The sequence below is a fragment of the Rhamphochromis sp. 'chilingali' genome (genome assembly GCF_963969265.1).
Source record: "Rhamphochromis sp. 'chilingali' genome assembly, chromosome: 20".
Lineage (NCBI taxonomy): Eukaryota > Metazoa > Chordata > Actinopteri > Cichliformes > Cichlidae > Rhamphochromis > Rhamphochromis sp. 'chilingali'.
The window spans coordinates 21,322,575-21,344,214 of NC_137947.1; the positions used below are offsets into that span (position 1 = coordinate 21,322,575).

The following is a 21,640-nucleotide window of genomic DNA, read 5'->3' on the forward strand; positions in this document are numbered from 1 at the left end:
CAATTTGAATAAAAAATAAGAATGAAAAATGGCTTTATTTAGAAAAATATTTTTTGTAGTAGAACAAAAACCACCATAAGTGCATGCAACAATGACACAAAGCAACAGGTATTAAAAATTTACAGTTAACCTGATAAAAATGCTCATTTGCTGCAAAATCTCACTTTCAGTTAACTGTAATTTCAAACAGATGAATTTAAGTTTTTTTTTTAAATATTAACTTCATCTGTGTTACAAGTAATTTCAGTGCTTCCCTCAAGCACACTGTGTCTGGTGTTTATTTATTTAGCTGCTGGTCTTTCCTGTGCTGTTAACTTCCCACATCTCATTAGGTCAAATGACACATATAAATTATTTGATTCTACTTCCTGCCCTTTATGCGGGATCAGAGTTGGGTGGTAGATGTATGCCCAAGCTCTGCAGCAGATTGGAAGCTGGTCCTGCCAGCCCAGCCTGGGAGCTGAGGGACTCCAGCAAGTTTGTGACCAAATTGACATCCACATCTAAGGGCTCGATCTCCTCCTCTTTCTCCTCCAGTTTGTTATCCCTTGGGAGATCATCTCTGGCAGAAGGGTGAGAGGAGTCGCCGCTTGCTCCTGCCTTGTTGTAATTCTGCAGATACGATAAAGATAGGTTTAGGGTGACACCTGTGTCCTGCGCATATCTTTTGAATAGTTTTTATCTTAGCAAAGGAAGGCGTGTTACGAGAGTTTACCGTTCGCTTGAAGCTTTGTCCTACATTAGTCTTCATCAATTCCTCATCCATTTGGTCCATATATCTTTTGAGACTGTCCAGAGTTTCTGTTCCTTTCATCTCTGCTTGACCACAGAAGCCATCTTCTTTCTCTTCTACCTCCTCCTCATCATCATCATTATCAGAATCATCAAGATCATCTGAATCCAGCTCTTCGTCTTTGCCTCCTAGAAAGAAAGAAAAAAAAAGACAAATTCATTAATGATTTTAAAAACAAAATTGTATCAAGTTCATACCACATATTTCACTGTTGGCAAATTACATACCAAGTAGTCTTCCCAGTGCATTGGCCATTGAGTCTGGATCAATATTAAAAGGCTGGGTTGCACTGCTCCTGGAATAGAAATGGAAAAAGACTGTCAGTATGACAATGTAGGCCTAAATAAATTAGGCTTGCAAGAATATACACATACCAATTTACAGCTCAGGGAGACCATTAAGGGAAAACTATGCTCATACTACATCCATATGGATATTAAAATCTGATATATTTTTGGCTAAATATGAACAAAAATCAACAAGATTACAAAGTCACTTAGTCTCACCAGGGCAGTTCTGCACCTTCATGCGAAGACATGGCCTTGAGAAAGTTCTTCATCCCTTGACTGATAGCTACCAGGCTGTAACCAGCTTCCTCTTCCTCTAAGTTGTCCTCCTTCTCCTTTCCCCTCTCCTCTGCATCCCCGGCATGCTGTTTCTGTTTGGTGGAACTCAAGTTTTGGCTGCCAACATCAGCTCTACCCCCACTTCTCTCCTGCAACAGCTGCTCCAAACCCTGATCTGTGATATCCAGCCAGCTATCACCTGGAGGTTGACAAAGAGAAAAACTAATTATGGGAAATGTCTGTAAGAAAAAAATGGAGAAAATGAGGGAAGCATAACAAAAGGACAGACACTGAAAGAAACTGGCACAAGGCAAAGAATCTTAGGTGGCTGAGATAGACAAAGGCAATGCTCACTTTCTAGCAAGGTCATATAAAAGTTACAATGCTTAACAACTAACATACAAATCTTCCAGAGACAGACAGGTGTTCTTACCCTAGCTAGGAAAATTACACTTAACTGAGGTCTAAATTAAGTATCCCCACATTGTGCCTTCATGGATCACTTGGCAAATGTGACTAATGTCTTTCAGTATTAAGAAAGACAATTATTTACACTCACACATTATTTAAATAAGATTTTGCCAGTTTCTAGACATGATTTTCACTCACTGTCCTCTTGGGGGAGCTGTGACTCATTTTTCTTCATCTCCTCCAAGTTGAATGGTTCGCAGCTGTGCAGCAGCTGGAGAACCTCCTCACCTGGGGACAAAGCACTGAGGCAACACACACACACACAAAAGGTTCATTCAAATAGATATCTTAGATGACATTGGCATACATATTCACACTGTGAACAGCTTAAGTCTTTACCTTGATTTTGAGGCAACCGACTGTTTGAAGAAGTTTTCTGCTGATCTTGTAAGTTCTCTGTAACGTGCTGAACCTTCCAGTTCTCCCTGCATTTGACAACAGTGCAAACACATTTTTTAAAAATGCGCTCCAAAGATAAATGCATGAAAGTGCATGCATGAAAAAAAGTGACATACATGGAAGTAGCCATTCCTACTCAAACTCTCCATAAAGCCTTTCCACTGTGGGTTACAACTGACTGGGGCATTAGGCTCTGATGAAGGCAGTCTGCACCTAGAGCACAGGATCTCAAAGCCGTGGGCCTGGGAGTACAGCATGAGCACAAGATTATGACTTTTACATAATAAAACAACCCTGTTATCTGCAGTACAAAGTACGAAGTACAAAGATAGATAATGAATCACCAGCTTCAAGCCAAGCTCATGAGCCTTGTATTGGGAATGAGAACGAGGAGGTAAGGTGAAACCACTCCTCCGGTCTGGGGTGAACTGTTGCTGCTGGAGCTGGGCATACAGGCACCGGGTGAACGTCACCTGAAAATATTTATTCAAGGTTAGGGGAAACAGACGCCCTCCCAAAAAATAAATAAATACAAATCACTAATTACAGTCCTGTACATAAAATAAGCATTTATAAAACAACACAGAACAGTTCTGAACAAAGATATTACCTTTTAAAAAGTACAGATATACATGGATGTATTTACCAAAGTGAGGACTCGTGTATCAGGAGGAAACGTCTTGAAGGTTCGACACGCCTGCAAATCTACTGGATCCCGCAGGTAGAATGCTGAAACTGCAGGTGCAATGAGGTCTGGTCGCTGTGCCAACACAGTGGCAATACCTGCAGGTATGAAGCAGTGGGCACGGTGGAGGCCAGATTTAATCTTCCCTGGATACCTGAGGGGAAAGAAAAAGAATATGTTACAAAACTGTATTCCTCTAGTACACAACAGTGATTCAGCACCCTGTATTCTGATGTTTTAAATAGCCAATATCATGTAGCCAGTGCTCTCCCTGTCTATGCAGCTGGAAACCACAGAATCAGAATGCTCTATTTATCCCTAAGGAAACTATGTAACTGAAATAGGCTGAGTGCCAGTTGACGCATGCAGAGTTACTTTGTCAGTAGTATTTATCATGATGTTGCTTTTGAATACTGAATATTGATTATATGTGGAATCCCTCTTACCCCTCTAGTCTCTTCTTCAGTGCTAAAGAAATCTTGGAGCTTGCCCGACAGACTTCTGGGTGGGTGTAAAGTAGCTCCAGAGCTTGTGCCACACTGGGTACCACATCTTTTGAAAAGCCCACTGAAGTGGATTTAGATGGGCAGGGAAGGATATGCAACTCTCCCTTGTATAGGAAGACCTGAGAAAGAAAAGGAGTGGTTCAAAAAAGCCTACACTTAGCAAAAAATTGGCAGTGTCAAGTAAACAAAATTTAAAAGGGCTGTGCATGTAAGTCTTTACATGTTTTCTTTCAAGCTTGTTCATTCCAGGCTTGGTTTATTCCACTTAAGCATTAACTTTAATCAGGAAAAGTCAAATTGAAAACAAACAAAAATGAGCATGATGATAAGTAATTCTATCCAATTGGGTGCATTGTAAGTTGAGCTTAACACGGAGTCAACATTACAATGAAATGTGCTTAACAAGATGAGGGAAAAAAGTCACCAAGCATCTAAAAATTTAACAAGATTTAAAAAAAAAATAAACAACACTAAATCAATTTAAATTTAAAATTAAAATACTATTAGAGTCAGAAATAGAATTTTTAAAAGTCATAAATGGATACACATTCTTAAAATTATAGGCGTGCAGTATGCAGCGTTACTACACATGAGAAATTGCGCAGTGACAAGTGTACGCAGTAGTGCCAGTGGGATTATTTAACCTGGCATGCACATTGCATTGCAGTAAAGTGTCAGATCATTTCTGTCCAAACTTGAAGATGACAATGAGATTAACACTTGACCAAACACTTGGTTGATAAGAAAGACTGTTCTTTAATGGGAAACAAGCAGATTAGTTGGTGTGCCAGATGGCTGTGATTCTCGATGATGTCGTGGGCCGTATGCAGGTACAGTTGGAGGTAGATGCCCTTAATAGCTGGAGGGCTCTTGCCAGTCATTCATTACGGAATAAGCCTTTTTCTTTAAGCTCTGAGAGTTGACCGATGAGAAAGTCTTTACAGACAACCATTTTAAGCACTAATTAAAGTTAACATTCCTGTTTTTTTATTTAAAATGAAAATTATTTTGACATACAACCCTTGTGTTGTGAATTGCATTTCAACGTATCAGTAGGGAGGTCTAAAATGAAACTAAAGCTTGCCTGGGGATCAGTTTATAACTGTGTAGTATCCTGTGGGAGGCAGTGAATTATTTGGGCTTAAACATACAGTGCTTCCAGTACTGTCAACTCTGCCATGTCATGTGGAAAACTCACCCTGTTTTCACTTGTGTCTGGATTCAGCCACTTAGGAAGGTAATCTGCTGCTTCAATCAGAAGAAACTCCCCATCATTATCCTCAACTCTGCACATATAAACAATTATTTTGGAAACAAAGACATAAATGACTGGTGAGAATTTTAATAGGGTGTGTTTATTTATTTATTGATACTTTTGTTTTATTATTTTGTGCAAACTCTGCTCTGAGTTTATAAATATTTAGAAACTATGATCAGGATCCCCCTTACCTTGCTGCAAGCTCAGGGAAAGCCTCCGTGATTTGCAGCAGGAGATAAACGATAAACCACTCGTCCTCAACATTGTCTCCAAACTGAGTGCTTCCACCAATGTGAGCAGGAATGCCTCCTGTGAATGAGATCCATACACGCCAGCCGTTAGTGTGTGTACCGAGTGTTAACCACGTAAAGACATACAGCATGCTGCTTCCTTTCTGGGGTGCTGAAAAAGCTCTACCTTTCTCAGGGTGATACTTGAGGTTGATTGGCTGATGCTGCCAGATGTACTGTATCAGAAGAGGGGCAACCTTTGCCAAAATCTCCTCTACTAGATGTGTCAGACGTTCCTCAGTCTGCTGTGAAGAAGAGCTGCCTGGCTGGATCAAAAAGAGCTTGTACTGGACCATGTCCTCCTCAATCATTCTCCTCTGCAGAGCTTCCATAGTAGCAGTTTTAAAAGACCTAATGAAAAGATACGACGCTAAAGCGATGTGGAAAGACATATGAAAGGTCGGAAATGTCTGCTTTTATATTATGACTTTAAATTTAGATGGAAATAAAGAGAGGAAATCGTAGGCTTCTAGATAAACTCAACGTTTTACTAGTGATTGTCACGACAACCTCTTGAAAGCTTCATTCGGCCTTACCTTGTCTTGTCTTCCTTTTAAATTGGTTATGTTGTGTTAGTATATTCTGGAGCGGCTCTTATTACGGTTATTCCTAAATACGTTTCTTTCACGCCATCTGTAACTGTTTAGGTCCTACGACGAATTCCAGTCGTCCTCGCCAAACAGATAATAAACAGAGTTCCTACCTTCTGTTTCTGTAGCGGTTTTACCGATTCAAAAAATACTTTACATTACTTTACATAAATGCAAATTACATAATAAGTCTAATTTTCCACTAAATGTGATGAATACACATCTTGCGTTTAGTTAAAATTACAGGACCGGCGAATACATTTTATAAACGCAACTTGCTATTGCAATGAATGCTGGGAATTGAAGTATGCAGCCTTTGGCTTTCTAGAAACATTTAGTTGGCCTGACATACATTTCCCGCGATCCCTCGGGGCAACAAAGCTGCGTATCCATGACACCCGCGTTATTTTTGTTGTTGGTGGTGATGCTAGCTTTAGCAAAGAATATCCTATGAGCTGGCGATAGCTTGCTCCAATAACGTTAAACACTCATTAAAAAAAAATATGTATGTATATATATACATATATATATAGCAAGAGAAACGTAATTAATAGTGAACTTCTGGGCTACCTAATATGCTCATTTAGTAAACCAAGTATTATTTTATGAGGGAATGTGGAAATTGTATGATGCTATTTGTGCCTTTTTTAATAATCTGGCCACCCTCGTACCAGTAGCTAGCTTAGTTTTTTTGGACGTAGCTTAGCTGCAGCCGTTAAGAAACAGCGTCTCTATCCAGAGTATCTGCGGGCTAATATTAGAGGAAATGTCAGAGCTCCATCTGAACCGTTCCCTGAGCGTCCTGGAAGTGGAGGCGAGGAGGAGAGGAGAGGGTTTGAGCATATAAAACGGAGGCAAAGGAGAATGATTTCACGATACAGCCGGAGACCTGTATCGCACAAACTCGAGATGTGAGTAGCTGACATAATTTCTTTATTTTTTTCCTTCCCTAACGGTTATTGAATGCTGCTATTATTCAGTGGAGGGGGGTTTGATGATTGACTGTTAACCTACACTAGTGACAGAAAGAGTAAAAATGATTATTTGTGTTGATCGATGTGGCGATATTCCAGCTTGCCCGTGGTCTATTTTAGACAGATGCAATGTGAACATGGCAATCAGCTCAGCTGATTGTCACATTTTTATTTCATACCACCCACTCTATTTATTTTCTCTCCAGAGAAAGCTGTCAAGCCATAAGAATGAAATGTAGACATTTATTTAATGAGATTGAGTCAATAAGAGATACAAAACCAACACTATGGGCAGATACAATGGAATCAAGTGTAATCACAGTGTAATGTTTAAAAAACACATAATCTCCAGCTGTTTTCACTGGTGTCTGTTTTCTTCATGTCATCTTGTCATATTACAGTGCAGCAAAAAAATAGACAAATATGAGTAAATATTAAACAAAGATTTAGATTTCAACTAAACGTGAAATACAGTTTTTAAATGATTTCATTTATTTGGGGGGGGAAGCTATCCAAACCTACCTGCCCCTGTGTGAAAAAGTCTTTGCCCTCCTTTGTTATGCCATAAATTAACCACATTGTTTGGAAAGCTGTGTTCAATTTCACTAGCCACACCCAGTCTTGATTACTGCCAGACCTGTTGAATTAAGAAATAATTTAAGTAAGTGGGTGAAAAGATCTCAAAAGATCTCAAAAAGCAACACACTGAGCCACAATCTACATAAACTCAAAAACAGCTGAGAAACAAATTCACTGGATTTTTTTTTATTCTGGAAATGGTGATAATGCCATTTCTAAGGCTTTTGGAAAACTGCAGGCCTCGTATGTCTCAATTAAGATCAGTGATCATCATTCAGCAACAACAACAAAAAAAGAAAATGGGCAAAAATGGCATGCAGGGGAGAGTTCAATGGCAAAACCCACTGCTGACCAGAAAGAAACAAAGCCTCATCTCGTTTGCCAGAAAACATCTTGGTGATCCCTTCATGAAGACTTTTGAGAAAAGAATCTTTGGACTGATGAGACAAAAGTTGAATGTTGTACAAGGTTTATGTCCTGTTTTATCTGGTGTAAAACTAACTCAGCATTTCATAAAAAGAACTGCCAGCAACATTCAAACATGGTGGTGGTAGTATGATGGTCCGGGGCTGCTTTACTGCCCCAGGACCTAGATGAAGCATAATTGATGGAAATATGAATTCTGCAGCAGAACAATAATTCGAAACACACCAGCAAATGCATTCTGAATGGAGGTGACAAATTAAGGTTTTACAGTGCCCTAGTCAAAGTCTGAACTTAAATCTGATTGAGATGCTTTGGCATGACCTTTCATGCTCAAAAAACCACCAGTGTGGCTGAGTTATGACAATTCTACACAGATGAGTGGGCCAAAATTCTTCCCTAGTGAATTTTAAGCATTGCCTGTTATCGCAAACACAAACTCTAAATTGCAGTTCTTGCTGCCAAGGGTGGCAAAGCCAGTTATTAGGTTTAGGAGCAATTATTTTTTTTACCCATACATCCATTTAAAAACTCAATGTTGTATTTACCAGAGTTATTTTTGTCGAATCTTAACATTTGACTGATGATCTGAATCAGCCATTAGGAAGGATGGCAAATAGTTTTCACAGCACTGTATATGTGCCATAAGTTCATCAGTGACTATAATAGGGACTCTACATCTGATTCCTTTAGATCCATCGTAATCTGCTTTGACCTTATCATTCCCTTTTATAAAGGCCGTGTTTCTCATTGCAAAAATAATTTTAATAAGACTCATGGTAATGGAGCTTTTGCACACCTTAGTTGCATGCATGCTTTTTTCTATTGTATTTCAACACAGTGTTCAGATTCAGACTTGGTAGTTGGAGCTGACATATTAATATCCTTCCCTAGCATCCCAAAATGCAATTGCACACTCTTTTGTTGATTGCTTTTTCACTGAATGCTCTAAATCTGTCTTTATTGCAGTCGTGGGTTGTCTCGAAGCAGCCTTGACCACCATCCTCTTCCAGAAGAAGCAGACAACAACCAAACCCCTCCGTGCTACCTCCATGACCTGCAGGAAGCTGCTTCTGCGCACAACAGGTAACTGAGTCCTGGTCATTCTGCAGAAGGACTCACACGCCAGGCTTGTTACAGTATTGTATTGAAATCTGTGTGAGAACAAAGACAGTGGTACTTAAGAAACTCTGTGCTCAAATAAGTGCCTAGAGTATGTTACAAAATGACTGCAGAGTAGTCAAGCCTTGCTTCTTGGCTGTTATGTAAGCAGACAAACCTAAGCAACACCAGAATAAGGCTGAAATAAAACAGCCTGCAACCAGTCACACATACACACATTCTCATGCTTGTGTATTTTGTAATGTTACACCATCTTGAGCAGACAACTGATTCTCAGGGCTCTTGCTATGTGACACCCAGAAGCAGTGGATTAATTCATATCACATTGCCTCCTTCAGATGCGCAGTTAAAAGAATAAAATATGAGGCAGCCTGTTAGAATATTCAATTGCCTTGACATTTGGCCTACACTTTCCACCTTGATAATATCAGCAGCTGACACCAGTTCGATTCCCTCAGCGGAGTAACAGAGGCTTATTTTTCAGATTATACAAGTTGTTGGTTTCTTCCGTTTCTTCTGGTACAAGAAAAACTGATGAAAAGAGAAATCGCGTGTTGAAAAGGAAGAACGAGTGCTAGAAACACAGGACACTTCATATAGGGCATTTGGTTCTTCACATTGATTTTACAGCCAGGCTACATAACGGTTTTGTCTTTGTGCTTAGCTCAGAGACATCTGCTGCTTCAGGCCACTCTCAGTGCCCCACTGTCATCTCAGTAGACTCCAGCCAGTCCTGGTTAGGTATTCACAGCTCCACGGGTACTGGCATCTCCACCGAGAGGAGCTCTGTTTTCTCCTGGGGCTACGATGTAAGTCTGCTCACGAGAAAACTGTTGATGCCAGCCTGACTCTGTCTGTAAAACAAAGGATGTACACACTGTGCACACTAAAACACTAGATATGTTGATTTTCTTCTTTTTTTTTCTGTTGTCTTATTATAGACACAAACACATTGCTGCAGTCCTGTGTTAGATTTTCATTTAATCACTAACATTTGCCTCTTTTTCACAAATTTGTGGAAACATTTAGAAGAAGACAGATGAACACAGTATTTATATAGTATAGTGGATGTTTGTTTGTACACACAAAGTCTGATTCTGCTTGACCAAGCTGTTTCTACAAAACTTTTTTAGGACTCAATGATTTATTTAGTTTCTTTGTCCTCAAGTTGCTTCTGAGAAGCAAAAACTCTCAGTTAAGAGACATCTTTTAAATATACATCGTTCTCCGCCCTGACCTTTTTTTATGATATGAACAACTTGACACTTGAATGCACCTCAAGAGAGTAGGAGCTAATTATCATGCACGTTGTTGCTTGCATTGAATAGCGATATGTTGCCAGTAAGTAAAATGTGGGGAGTTTTAGTCGTGAAGAATAACTCTCTTTCCTGTGTTCCTGTTTCCGTCCCATAGGAGTTTGACAAGGCGGCATCACGGCAGGTGCAGCAAATGTTTGAGGAGATCGACAAAGATCTTTATGAGGGAAGAGGCAGTGGGGGAGGGATACTCCAGGGGCTCCAGGATGAATGTCAGCAGTGGGCCACACGTTTCCCTCATCTTCGGTATTTAATCCGCCGTCTCCTATCATCTGCCAGCCCTTTTTTTAAATTCCCAATGAAATGGGGCAGCAGTGGGATCAAAGACTAATTCTGATTGTGGAGAAAAACCTGTGAAGGTGTTCCATTCTTCTACAGAATCACACTTGTTTTACATATTCATTGTGTGTGTGTGTCACTCAGTATCCTGGGGACTCAGCTGCTGTGTCCCAGTGATGAAGGCTTCCAATGGTATACTACCTCAGGGAAAGGCAGCGCTTCCAGCAGGCTGTCAGCGGGCAAAGAAAGCAGCGTTAAACCCCAGGAGAAAGACAGGGAAGGAACAGAGTAAGTCTCAAAGTCTCAACTCTGCACTGAGTCGATACATAAGGTTAGAGATCACCTGTTGCATCTCTCTCAGATATACGAAGATATCTCTGCGTGTGTGAGTGGTATCTCACCATCTGATCTAGCGTTATCTTGGAGGGTGGAGTTTAGATAGTATCTTAGGCTGTTATGTTTGATTTGTGTCCACATAATTATGGCTGATATGTTATCGCTTTTATCATTCTTGGCTGAAGGAATGTCAGACGTTACTCAGAACAGCCTGTCACTGCCGCTTAAAATGGACATTATACTTTGTTTTATCAGTCAGTCTTCAGCTTATACTCTGAAACAGCAGAGACAAGAATTATCAGCCATTACTGTCAATAAACTCTGTTAACACTAACTAACTATGGAACAGTTTACAGCAGTTATGTATGTTCAAAGCCCAAAAGAGCCATATCTTGCTTTATTATTTAAAGAAAAACTGCAATGCCTCTGTCTGTCTGTCTTGAGTGGATGTTGGCTGTCCAGATTACTCCTGTTTTTGCATCAATTATAGAGGAGTCCTGGCTGACTCTGGTTTTGTGACCTAGATCCTCTGGCTTTTTAATTAATAATCTGAGCCAAAGTCATGGTGGGTATCATGGTTCTGAGAAAATGATGCTTTGACTCACACTTTTAACTGATAGACTAGTAGGAATTAGGCTGCTCTGCTATCTAACTAGTTTTTCCGTAAATCGAGTTGATATAAAAGAGATTAGATTAAGCCTGTTTGTACATATTAAAATTATGTTAATTCTACTTTTCAAGATGTGGTTGTCTGCTGAATTTGAGGGATTTAGTTTTTATGGAAATGACCTTGTTTAACTAAGTCTCGTCTTCTCTTGGTGGGGGTAAGGTTGAATGTGCAGGGCCGGAGAGCACATCTGATCAGATCCAATTCACCAGACTTGGACGCTCAGCCTGGTACCTCCAGCGGCATTGGCAGCCATAACAAGAATAGAGTGACTGAACTAGAGGGTCAGATGGAGGAATATCTTGCTTTTGATAGCACAGACTTGTAAGTTACTCTGTTTTCAGAATTGCTGTTTATGTGTTGTTCATTTTCTTATAAGATCCTATTTCTGCAGGGAGGATGACCAGTGGGAACAGGATTGCTCCGAGTCGAGTCGGAGGCATAAATGTCTGCCCCCAGTCTCACCATACCGGTGTCGCCGCCACGCTGTTCTCGATCTGCTGTTTGATGATGTGTGGCGGCAGCTCATTGGCTGCATGAAAGAGCTGGTTCAACGCCACTGGGAATGCTGCACTTCACGTAGGCTGAATTTGACTGGTTTGCATGCGTTAGGCTGAACTCTAATTAACAAATCGACATTCTTATGCACAACAGTTTTAAATTTGTCATTGGCAGATGATGAAAATATTTCTGGGAACTTGAGCCCCGTGCAGCAAGATTTCCAGAATCCCTTTATGCTGCTCTCCACGCTGCCCACGATGCTGCCCAAACTTGGCCAGAGCCGGGTGCCCCCACTCACAGCTGGCATGCAGTTCCAGGTCAGTGGTCTGAGGAGTAATGGGAGGAACCGGGGTGCGTCTAAGGGAGTTCAGACTGTGGGCCTCGTTTCACTTTCATGACTATCAGGAGGGTCAAAATTTAATTTTTTTTTCCTTTTAGTAGATGCCATCAAACTAAGTGACTATGTTATAATAGAAGAACATAAATAGTTATAGATTTCCTTTGTATATTTAAAAAAGTGTCGCTATTATGTGGCGCCTTTTTCACTTTAATAATGACAATGTAGTAATTGAAAAGAAGTCATTTGAATTGGCAAGTTTAGTCTTATAGAGTTAATGAATACATTTTTTGTATGGATTGAGGTAAGACTCATTTTACCTAGAGTCATATGTGTCTCCTCCAGAGTTCACACTTAATTATTACCTCTGCCTGTTGCTCTTCACTCTTTCAGCGCTTCCAGTTCATTAACTGTTTTCTTTTCTTCCCTCTTCACTTTCCACTCTTCACCATGCCAATGTATTTTGTCTTATTTCATCTCTTTTGGTCATTCTTTTTTATTTTTTTATCCATTTTTCTTCTGTTCTTATTACCCTCTTTCTCACTTACACTTCTTCCTTCCTTTCCTTTCTATCCACTGTCTCTTTCTTTGGACATGTCCTCTTCTACTCTCACTTAAAGAACACAAAGTCAAGGGGCTCAAAGCACAAGTCCAGGCGGAAATCCAAAAAGCAGAAAAGGCCTTCCAGTGTATGTAACTCCCTCACTTAGAGCCAAAATGGTGGCGTGCTGTGTGCATGCCGTCCACAGCGGCTCATTATCTTCACCTCTAGATTAAACGTGTTTGTGACTGTTGATTAACACTGAAGCGTCGCCATCTGTTTATCTTTTTCATTACCTGCAACTTACTTTAAACGTGTACAAGTTTAACTGTAGTTAGAGCCTTCCTTTTTTAGGAGAGTGCTGGAATGTATTATTTTGCTACTTATTGTTTTTGTTGCATTTTTAGTGTTATGACTGTTGTCTTTTTGGTGCCATAGCAAATATGGGGCCCTCCTTACATCACTGCATGACGAATAACCATTTCTTGGCAATTTTTCTGCACTATACATATGGAAATAACTAGCCCTATTAGCCTCTTCTTATATTATGTGTTTTGTCCCCTCCTATCTCCCTCCCCTCCTTGACCCCTTAATCATTTCCATCTTTTACTTTTCATCCCATCTGTCTCATTACTATCTGTCACTCATCTCACACCAAACCCCAGGCTGGAAGAGTCCCTGTAGGAGCAGCCGCGACTCAGCACAACCTGAACGACCTCATCGTGATCCACAGCATCCCCCTTCAGCAGAGGAACCTGGGTGTGCCGGATAGAAGCCAGTATGATCACATATTACTGTCTTAACCTGTGAGCAGTGGCTTTAAAAAAAACGAAAAAACTAAAAACAAACAGGGAAATTAATTTTAGCACAATTCTGAATTCTAATATGTGATTTAAATCTTTAACTCAGAGAAAAGAGACAAAGATATCTTGCAGTTTTCCATTTACTGAAAAACACATTTTGCAGAACAAGAGGTACAGAGCATCATTCATGCAGTGTTTTTGTCCCTGGTCCTAACACCTTGTTTGGCAGAGTCCTCAGCCAGTTGGCTGGTTGCAAACAGACTATTCATCGAACGTGTTTTGCTCTCTTTCCTTCCCACTCAGGGAGCCAGAAGAGCGTGCGTCTCACAGACCGGGATCTAGCGCGGTCCCCTCCAACAAACCTCGCCCTCGCCGACCCCTGGAGCAGAGCTCTTCCTCGCTGTCCCGCCCAGCACAATCGGCCCGACGCAGGAACCCTCCTCCCCGAACCCTCCTGCCTCTTGTTCCCAATCCGAGTCAGTCGAGCGCAGTGGGATCCATGGATGAGTTCATCCGCGGGACACGTCTGTGAGTTTTAACATCATGAGAACCCACCCCAGTTCCTACATTGCTCCCTTTTTCTCTCCTCATTCCCTCCTACACCCTGTGAAGTTTTGCAGATGTAGAGAGAACTTGCCTTTAGAACAGACTCCATTTCAGCTTATGGCTGTGGCAGTGCCACATGCAGGACTCAGCCTGTTGTCAGATGTTGTCGGGTAGTGAGCTTCCACACTGATTGACTAGTGCTTGATTGTTCATGTATAACTATTGTGCAGCATATGAAGAAGCACCCAGTATGTTGGAAAATCAGAGTGTAAACTGCTCTCTGGGATGTCAGACTGATTTCAGTTTAGTTCTGTCTGACACATATTTGTGGCTGCTTTCAACAAACTTGATTTTAGAATAGAATAGAATAGAATTCAACTTTATTGTGATTGCACATGTCACAAGTCCAAGGCAACGAAATGCAGTCTATGTGCATCTAGACAATAAATAGCCGTGCACATAGGGCCCAGAAAAGGTAAATTAAACTTTAGGCCTTTATCCTCTCTTCTATTATGGGTTTAACAGTAACCCCTCTGAAATCTCTTTAAAAAAAGGGGAGCTATTAATGAAGCATGGATAAAATGACAAAACTGTCTTCATCCACACATCCACAGACCCACAGCCAGTGACCAACTGAACTCTCCACCATTGCCTCTAAGCAGAAACACACTCCTTCCGCCCATTAGCACCGGAGACCCAGACTCATCTTACTCAGGGCAGCCATCTAAAACTGCACAGGTACAGGCACTCTCACCAAGTAGATAATTAAGTAATGTGCCAGTAAACCTAGAGAGAGTGTTTTATGAATGTAGATAAAGCCAGACAGTCAACTTTGTGCCCTTTTCTCTTTTTCTTTTTTAAAATATCCCTCCAGCGCCAGAAGGGCCCATCTAGCCGTGCCCACAGTGCTATAAATGACAAAGCTGGCAGCTCAGTTCCGAGGGATCGCCACCACCTACTGGACGTTTTCTCTCGCCCCAACACAACCCACACTTACAGGGTGAGATGCTGGTTAATCATCAGAGAAAATACAGTCATTTCATTTCTGACTCCATAGAGAAGCTGTCCTGTAATGTTTTTTTATTTTCCAGTAATTAGATTGTAGATCGGGTCACAATGGCATCAGTAACTCTATATTATTCGCTGGTATGGTTAACATTCTGAATTGTAAGCATGCTTGACACCTCACTTTGCTTTCAGTCAGATACTCCATACCGTCGATCCTTCACAGTATTGGACAACATTGGGCAGGGGCGGCCAGGCAGAGCCTCTGTGGGCACAGGTCAGAAATTCAGCCTGAATATTTGAAAAGAAACCATTAAAAATTTTGATGTGATGCACTGCCCTGGTTACCGAACGCCACTCTGTAAGACTATATCTGCCTCTTCGACTACTCATGTTCAAAATATGTTCATTTAAAGTTAAATAAAAGTTGATTTTATTGTTTAAAAAAGGCTAATACACTTCTGTATGTATGCAATCCCATTCATTTCACTGCTACTTTTAGCTCTGTTCTATTCATTCGTCCTTTACTGTTCTTCTAGTTAAGTTTTAGCTAAGCAGTATTGTTATCATACTGCTTGTTATAGCGGACTCAGTGTGTGGATATACTTCAATAAAACAATCATTTTTATTTGCTCTCATAGTTCATAACCTTCAACAGTTCATCCTGGGGTAAAGTGAATCACTGATACTGTGAGCTAACACTCCTGCTTTTCTCGGCCCGTTTCCTGTTTTGAACATGCACTTTAAGGCGCGTTTCGTAGCACATCGCCTAATAACTTATGCATTCATTTATTCCTTCATTGCACCAGACTCCCTTGGAATCGGTGTGACGGGCATCAGTCTTGGCATCAGCAGCTCGTCTTTTTTGGACTCATTTTCCCACCACCCCTTGGGGCACTCGCCCATCAAAGACGAAGAGGAGCCAGACCCGCAAGCCCCTGTCCCAGGTCAGTAGATTAAAGTGGCTGATGAAACTCTTTCATACTCGGGCCTCAGAACTGAACTATAAATGCGGGAGATTGAAGCAGCAAGTACGGTTTTAAGGTTGTTTATTAACTTAAAATTATTATAATTTTTTTTTAAATTCTTCCTCTCAGCTCCATTGGTGCCTGCGTCAGTCCCGTCTCGGTCTCACACCCGAGGAGGCATCTCATCCAGAGCCAGCAGACCTGGCTTGTAGTTTGCCTCTAAACTCCAGACTTTTGAGCCACTCATCTTTATTAAAGTGCAACAAAGTGCAATGCTCTGCAGCATCCGTGCCCACTGAACTGTTTTGTTTTACAGAAGTAGCAGGTTCTTTTTTTTCATATTATGCTGCTTTTGTAATATTTTTGTTAAACCCCTATTTTTGTACTTCAAAAATCAGCTTATGAGGCTGCCAAACAGAAATAATTATTAACAATAACTCCATCTTCATGTACAGTATGAGCTGCATATTTAGACCTTAGTTCATGTATGATGTAAATATGTATATATCTATTTATATGTGAACGTACTGTATATTATCCTCTGTGCTGCGTTGTTGTACCAGGAACCCACTATGCAGGGAATAACACATTCATCCCGACAGGATTACAGAGGATAAAAAGCACTTTTTTTTTCCTCTCTGAAGCTAAATCAGAGAGTTTGGTACTGTATCTTTTATAGGGACACGACAAGCATTTATCCATAGCCTCTTTGCATATCATCGTACACAGGAAGGAAAACAAAAAGACGAGCTTATTTTAAATCACGAGAGGGGCTGTGGGTTTTAAACTGCATGACACGACAGCAAAAGGAACATAAGAGGCAGTGATATAAAACTTTATTTGTAAATAGCTTGTCACGTATGTACAAAACATTTTACGGGATGTAACGTTTTTAAATCTAAGCTAAGCCAAGTGGGGGTGCTTTGACAGGTAACATCAGGGTTACTGCAAAAAGGTAAATTTATATGTATTCAGGATCATTTATCAGACAGCCATGCCACAAAGCTTGAAAAAAAGTCAACAATTTTCTGCAATGCATTTTCTTTTAACCTGTTTTGTAAAAATAAATAAATAAACAACGCTGTGAAGCAATGATGTGTTACATAACTGGATTTATTTGGTTTTTTTGGGTCTTTTTTTTATTTTTTAAGATTAACAGAAAAAACAAATGAGACAAAATACAGCGTCACATAAAAGCTACTGAGGCTGATCATTTCAATGATTACAGAATGCAGCTGTACAACTGTGTATATGAATGTTCTTCCAAAGTTGTTTGTTTTGTGAATGTGGTTATCTTCCAGAACTTACATACATTGTATCTACTAATATTAGAACATTTTACTTTTTTGCTTTTTTTCCTTTTTGGGGTTTTGGGGCACTTTTCTTGGAGTATTTTGCTTCCAGGTCAGACAGGAAACTGTTAAAATTTTGCTCTCTGGACTGCTGTCGTTGCTGCAGAGAAGGAAACAAGAAGAAAGCAAAGTTAGTCAGAGGATAAACAAGCTATACCCCTGAAACTTTCTAACATCTGCACATGCATTTGTCACCTTAAGCATCATCACAAGACTGTCATCCTGGTCGTCCAGCCCCATCTTTTTCTGCATTTCCTCTGCTTCTTGGCGCTCTCTATCAGCCTGCAAGGTTAGGTGCAATCATTAAGCTCAAAGATGCTGGAGCCTTATCTTTTGTACTCATTTCTTACAAATTATTAGCAATGATTAAAGTTTTACAAGTACTTTTGGCCATCTAACAATCATGGCAAAAAAACAAAACAAAACCCTGCACATAAGTTGTGATTCAACACCAACACATCTCTCACCCTCTTCCTCCGGGCCCTTTTCTTCTTCTCGGTCTCATGAGTAAAAGCTGGGAAGGCTGTTACTTCGCCACTATCGATGGCATCTTGGATCATGCTGCACAGCCTGGGCTCATCTTCTTGGGAGCAGCACAGAGCTGAGGCGGTGATGGCGTCCATATCTCCCTCGTGCTGTAAGTAAAGCTTGATCACATCCTGTCGCTCCTCGTCAGAGCCCTTGTACGTCTTCTCAAACTCAAGTATGTCCTGGACTGTGATCTATGAGGTGGGTGGAAAGACAGCATGTTGTAATGTTGTAATATGAACATTAATGAATTAATAATAAAACAAACAAATTGAAATATATTATGCTTGCATCAATTTACTATTATGCATAGGTGTAGTCTGACCATATATTTGCTGTAACCTCCTCCTCTAAGTGACTCGCTTCAGGTGTCACATCATCCCAGGACACAGACAGACAAACAACATTCACTGTGACTCATTAGTGAGTCATGTTAGTGAAAAAACAAAAATCACTCTGTGCTCTGGTACCTTTGGGAAAAGCAGTCTCCAATAGTCTTCCCAACAGCGGTCTTGCTTCAGGACGTCAGACTCTTCATCCACCACTCCCTGCTCATCGTAAATAGCCTTCTGCTCCTTATCGCTCAGCACCGCGTACAGCTTTCCCAACACCTGTAGGGACATTTCACACCAAAATACAACTCTTACTGAAAACTATGGTATTACACACTGATTTAGAGGTGCATTGAAACACTGATGAACTGAGGCCATTACTTGATATTAGTCTGTAAAATGCCGCACCTATATATACATATACGAACTAGACAAGAGACATTTGTGAGATGCTGCCACAGCCTTTATATTATAGGCATTTTCATATACCAAAATAAATCAGAGCTTCTTTTGGCAGGCTCTAAATCATAGGTGTCAAACTCTGGCCCGCGGGCCAAATTTAGCCCGCAGCCTAATTACATGTGGCCTGCGAAGCCATACCAAATTACTATTAGAGCTGGCCTACTGGTATTATACAGCTAATATATACATTGTTTAGTATTAAGCTTTGCTTGTTCCACATTCAGTTTTTCAGCAAAACTTGTTTGAGTCCATAAGAAGAGATTAATTCTTAAATCTGGAGGAAGATATTTTTCAATAAATATTAATGTTAGCCCGCGACCTTGTTCTAGTTTTGAATTTTGGCCCACTGTGTATTTGAGTTTGACACCCCTGCTCTAAATCAACATTATCCAGAACTAATAACTTCTCTGTTACTATCAATAACTCACCGGTCTCTGTTTCTCCATGTGTGAAAAGTTTGGGTGTCATCCTCGACAGGACTTTATCTTTTAATTCACACATCAATAATGTTATTCGGTCTGCATATTTCCAATTGCGCAACATTAATCTTGTCCATCCTTTTCTCACTCCACATGCCACTGCTATTCTTGTTCATAGCTTTGTTACTTCTCGGATTGATTACTGCAATTCACTTCTTTTTGGTCTCACCCAAAAGTCCATACATAAGCTTCAACGTGTCCAGAACTCTGCTATTATCACAAGGACCCCATCTATTTACCACATCACCCCTGTCCTGCAACAGCTTAATTGGCTGCCGGTCAAATATCGCATCAATTTTAAAATACTTTTGTATACATGTAAGGCTATTCATCTTCTCTTCCCTCCATATCTCGCTGATTTGGTTCAGATCACCATTCCAGCTTGGCGTCTTAAATCATCTTCTTCTCTTTCTCTCTCTGCCCCCTCCCCCCGCCTCGCCACTATGGGGAGCAGGGCTTTCAGCTGCTCTGCTCCTCGACTTTGGAATTGCCTACCTCCTGATATAAGAAATATTACTTCCTTTTCTCTTTTTAAGTCTAGATTCAAAACTCACCTGTTCAAAATAGCTTATCCCACATAACCTTTTCCATTCTGCTATTTTAAATCTGTTTTATGTTTTGCATTATATGATTTTGTAAATTGTCTGCTTTTATGCTTGTTTTTATTATTCTGCTGTGTGCAGTGTCCTTGAGTGTTCTGAAAGGTGCTTTAAAATAAAATTTATTATTATTATTTAAAGTCATTCATTAATTCATTATGGTCAATAACTTCCAATACCTTAGCAAGTGCCTTTACCTGACAACACTAGATTAACAGTTTTGTTGCAAGAAGTATTTGCCTCCCCTGTTTTCTGTCCCCCCCCCCCCCCCCCATATCACTGACATTTTTTAGATCACTAAACACATTTTGATATTAGACAAAACCCAGATAAATACAAAGTGCTATTTTAAATACTTTTATTTTTGGAATTCAAGCCGATCCAAACCTATATGGCCCTATGTGAAAAGGTAATTACCCCTAAACCTAATAACTGGTTTAACCACCACTGGCAGCAAGAATGGCAATCAAGTGTTTGTGATAACTGGCAATGAGGCTTTCACATCACTGTGGAGGCAATCTGGCCCGCTCTTCTTTACAACAGAAGTGTTTTAATTCAGCCACATTGGAAGGTTTTTGACCATGATCGGCCTTTTTAATGTCATGCCAAAACATCTGGATCTGATTTAAGTTTGGACTTAAACTAGGCCACTGCATAATCTTTGTTTTTTTTTTTTCTTTTTTTTTCTTTTTGTCTCTGCTTGACACATTCCCCTTCAGGACTTTCTGCATTTTCAGAATTCATGGTTCCATCCATAACAGCAAGTCATTCAGGTCCTAAACCAGCAGCGGCCATCACAATAACGTCATATCATACTTATGAAATTATGTCTTCGTTTTACACCCTGATGTAACTCAAACCAAAAGTTCAACTTTGCCTAGCGAGTCCACAGAATATTTTCCCAAAAGGCATGGGGATCATTACAATGTTTTTTGTTTGTTTTTTTTGCAAATGTGACATGAGCCTTTGTGGTCTTTTTAATCAGTAGTGGTTTTCGCCTTTGAACTCTCCAGTGGATGTCATTTTTGCCCAGTCTCTTTCTTATCATTGAATCATGAACACTTACTTTAACAGAGACAAGTGAGGTTCGTTAGATGTTGTTTGGGGTTATTTTTTACCTCCTGGATGAGTCTTTGATGGGAAGGTTCTGTTCCACGTTTTTTCCATTTGTGGATAATGGCTCTCACCATAGATGTGAGACTTAGTTTCTCAACTGTTTCGTTTAGCCTGCTTGACTTTCTAATACAGGTTCTATTTGAGGTAGTAAGCAAAGTGTTGAATTCAGTTTACAGGGGGGATATAAATTACCTAACGAGTCTGTTTTGCACCTGAATTACTGTGAAAATTCAGTATCACTGGGGGATGCTCAAAACATCTCTGTAATCATGTAGATACCACAAACGCATGTCCAAATCCCGCGACTGGATGCTACTGGGGTGAAGTCTGTGATGGCACAGTGCGAGATTATTCACGGCAACTACAGTTAGCTGCGTTAGCTAGCTCGCAAGCCTAGCTTAATCTCTGCGTGTATGTGTGTTGTCACAACAACAACGAGCGTTCACCTGAAATTTCTCTGTGGCCAGCGGGTCGTCAGGAGCCCGGTCTGGATGGACTTTCAGCGACACTTTGTAGTAGCTCCTCCGGATCTCAGCCTCTGTCGCCTCTTTGTTGATTCCCAGAACCTCATACAAGTTTGAGGTCTTAAAAAGCTCCTGGCAACGCTCGAGCAGACCCATCCTGACAGCGGACCAGGTGCCTCAGTCTGAGCTTTGACAGGAAAACAATTTCGTCCTAAGACTCTCCGCGACGTGTACTGGGTAGTTTTGTGGCTAGCTAAGCATTAATTTGTTTTCTGTTGTCGGTAACATCAATTTGGCGCGCTAGCCTGTCACAGAGACCACTGCGTGCATCGACGCGCTTGCGTAACGTACAG

At 40.6% G+C, this 21,640-nt stretch overlaps 3 protein-coding genes across 7 annotated transcripts; 1 reads left to right on the top strand and 2 right to left on the bottom strand.

Moving 5' to 3' along the window:
• Positions 1-16: 16 nt before the first annotated feature.
• Positions 17-5,775, bottom strand: ecd (ecdysoneless homolog). 2 transcript variants are annotated; one of them, XM_080869264.1, is made up of 14 exons: positions 5,505-5,775; positions 5,096-5,319; positions 4,870-4,987; positions 4,619-4,706; positions 3,361-3,539; positions 2,876-3,068; positions 2,574-2,702; positions 2,346-2,471; positions 2,170-2,255; positions 1,969-2,072; positions 1,300-1,558; positions 1,021-1,088; positions 716-921; positions 17-612 (listed from the first exon to the last, which is right to left on the bottom strand). In XM_080869264.1, the coding sequence occupies exons 2-14, from the start codon at positions 5,298-5,300 to the stop codon at positions 376-378; spliced, it is 1,998 nt and encodes a 665-aa protein (XP_080725390.1). In that variant the 5' UTR covers positions 5,301-5,319; positions 5,505-5,775; the 3' UTR covers positions 17-375. The 2 variants fall into 2 exon arrangements, with proteins under 2 accessions (XP_080725390.1, XP_080725389.1); XM_080869263.1 differs by having other exon boundaries at positions 5,096-5,338.
• A 189-nt stretch (positions 5,776-5,964) lies between these two features.
• On the top strand, positions 5,965-17,047 carry fam149b1 (family with sequence similarity 149 member B1). 4 transcript variants are annotated; one of them, XM_080869259.1, is made up of 16 exons: positions 5,965-6,469; positions 8,504-8,620; positions 9,321-9,465; positions 10,070-10,218; positions 10,396-10,539; positions 11,417-11,578; positions 11,649-11,833; positions 11,930-12,072; positions 12,713-12,781; positions 13,299-13,411; positions 13,740-13,964; positions 14,597-14,720; positions 14,857-14,982; positions 15,183-15,264; positions 15,797-15,934; positions 16,085-17,047. In XM_080869259.1, the coding sequence occupies exons 1-16, from the start codon at positions 6,423-6,425 to the stop codon at positions 16,165-16,167; spliced, it is 2,052 nt and encodes a 683-aa protein (XP_080725385.1). In that variant the 5' UTR covers positions 5,965-6,422; the 3' UTR covers positions 16,168-17,047. The 4 variants fall into 4 exon arrangements, with proteins under 4 accessions (XP_080725385.1, XP_080725386.1, XP_080725387.1 ...); XM_080869260.1 differs by having other exon boundaries at positions 14,645-14,720; XM_080869261.1 differs by lacking the exon at positions 12,713-12,781.
• dnajc9 (DnaJ (Hsp40) homolog, subfamily C, member 9) lies at positions 17,048-21,615 on the bottom strand. Its single transcript, XM_080869268.1, has 5 exons — positions 21,270-21,615; positions 18,306-18,446; positions 17,775-18,029; positions 17,503-17,589; positions 17,048-17,407 (listed from the first exon to the last, which is right to left on the bottom strand). The coding sequence occupies exons 1-5, from the start codon at positions 21,441-21,443 to the stop codon at positions 17,294-17,296; spliced, it is 771 nt and encodes a 256-aa protein (XP_080725394.1). The 5' UTR covers positions 21,444-21,615; the 3' UTR covers positions 17,048-17,293.
• Between the last annotated feature and the right edge of the window lie 25 nt (positions 21,616-21,640).

Bases quoted from the DNA above. Each gene is read 5' to 3' on its own strand.
- ecd (XM_080869264.1), bottom strand. From the start codon at position 5,300: ATGGAAGCTCTGCAGAGGAGAATGATTGAGGAGGACATGGTCCAGTAC. The intron at 3,540-4,618 runs GTGAGTTTTCCA...TTTCTTTCTCAG, and splicing joins CAGACACAAGTGAAAACAGG to GTCTTCCTATACAAGGGAGA. The intron at 3,069-3,360 runs GTAAGAGGGATT...CTTTCCCCTCAG, and splicing joins CTGAAGAAGAGACTAGAGGG to GTATCCAGGGAAGATTAAAT.
- fam149b1 (XM_080869259.1), top strand. From the start codon at position 6,423: ATGATTTCACGATACAGCCGGAGACCTGTATCGCACAAACTCGAGAT. The intron at 14,721-14,856 runs GTACAGGCACTC...ATATCCCTCCAG, and splicing joins AGCCATCTAAAACTGCACAG to CGCCAGAAGGGCCCATCTAG. The intron at 14,983-15,182 runs GTGAGATGCTGG...CTTTGCTTTCAG, and splicing joins ACACAACCCACACTTACAGG to TCAGATACTCCATACCGTCG.
- dnajc9 (XM_080869268.1), bottom strand. From the start codon at position 21,443: ATGGGTCTGCTCGAGCGTTGCCAGGAGCTTTTTAAGACCTCAAACTTG. The intron at 18,447-21,269 runs GTGAACGCTCGT...ATGTCCCTACAG, and splicing joins TGGCCACAGAGAAATTTCAG to GTGTTGGGAAAGCTGTACGC. The intron at 17,408-17,502 runs GTGACAAATGCA...CCTTCTCTGCAG, and splicing joins GTCTTGTGATGATGCTTAAG to CAACGACAGCAGTCCAGAGA.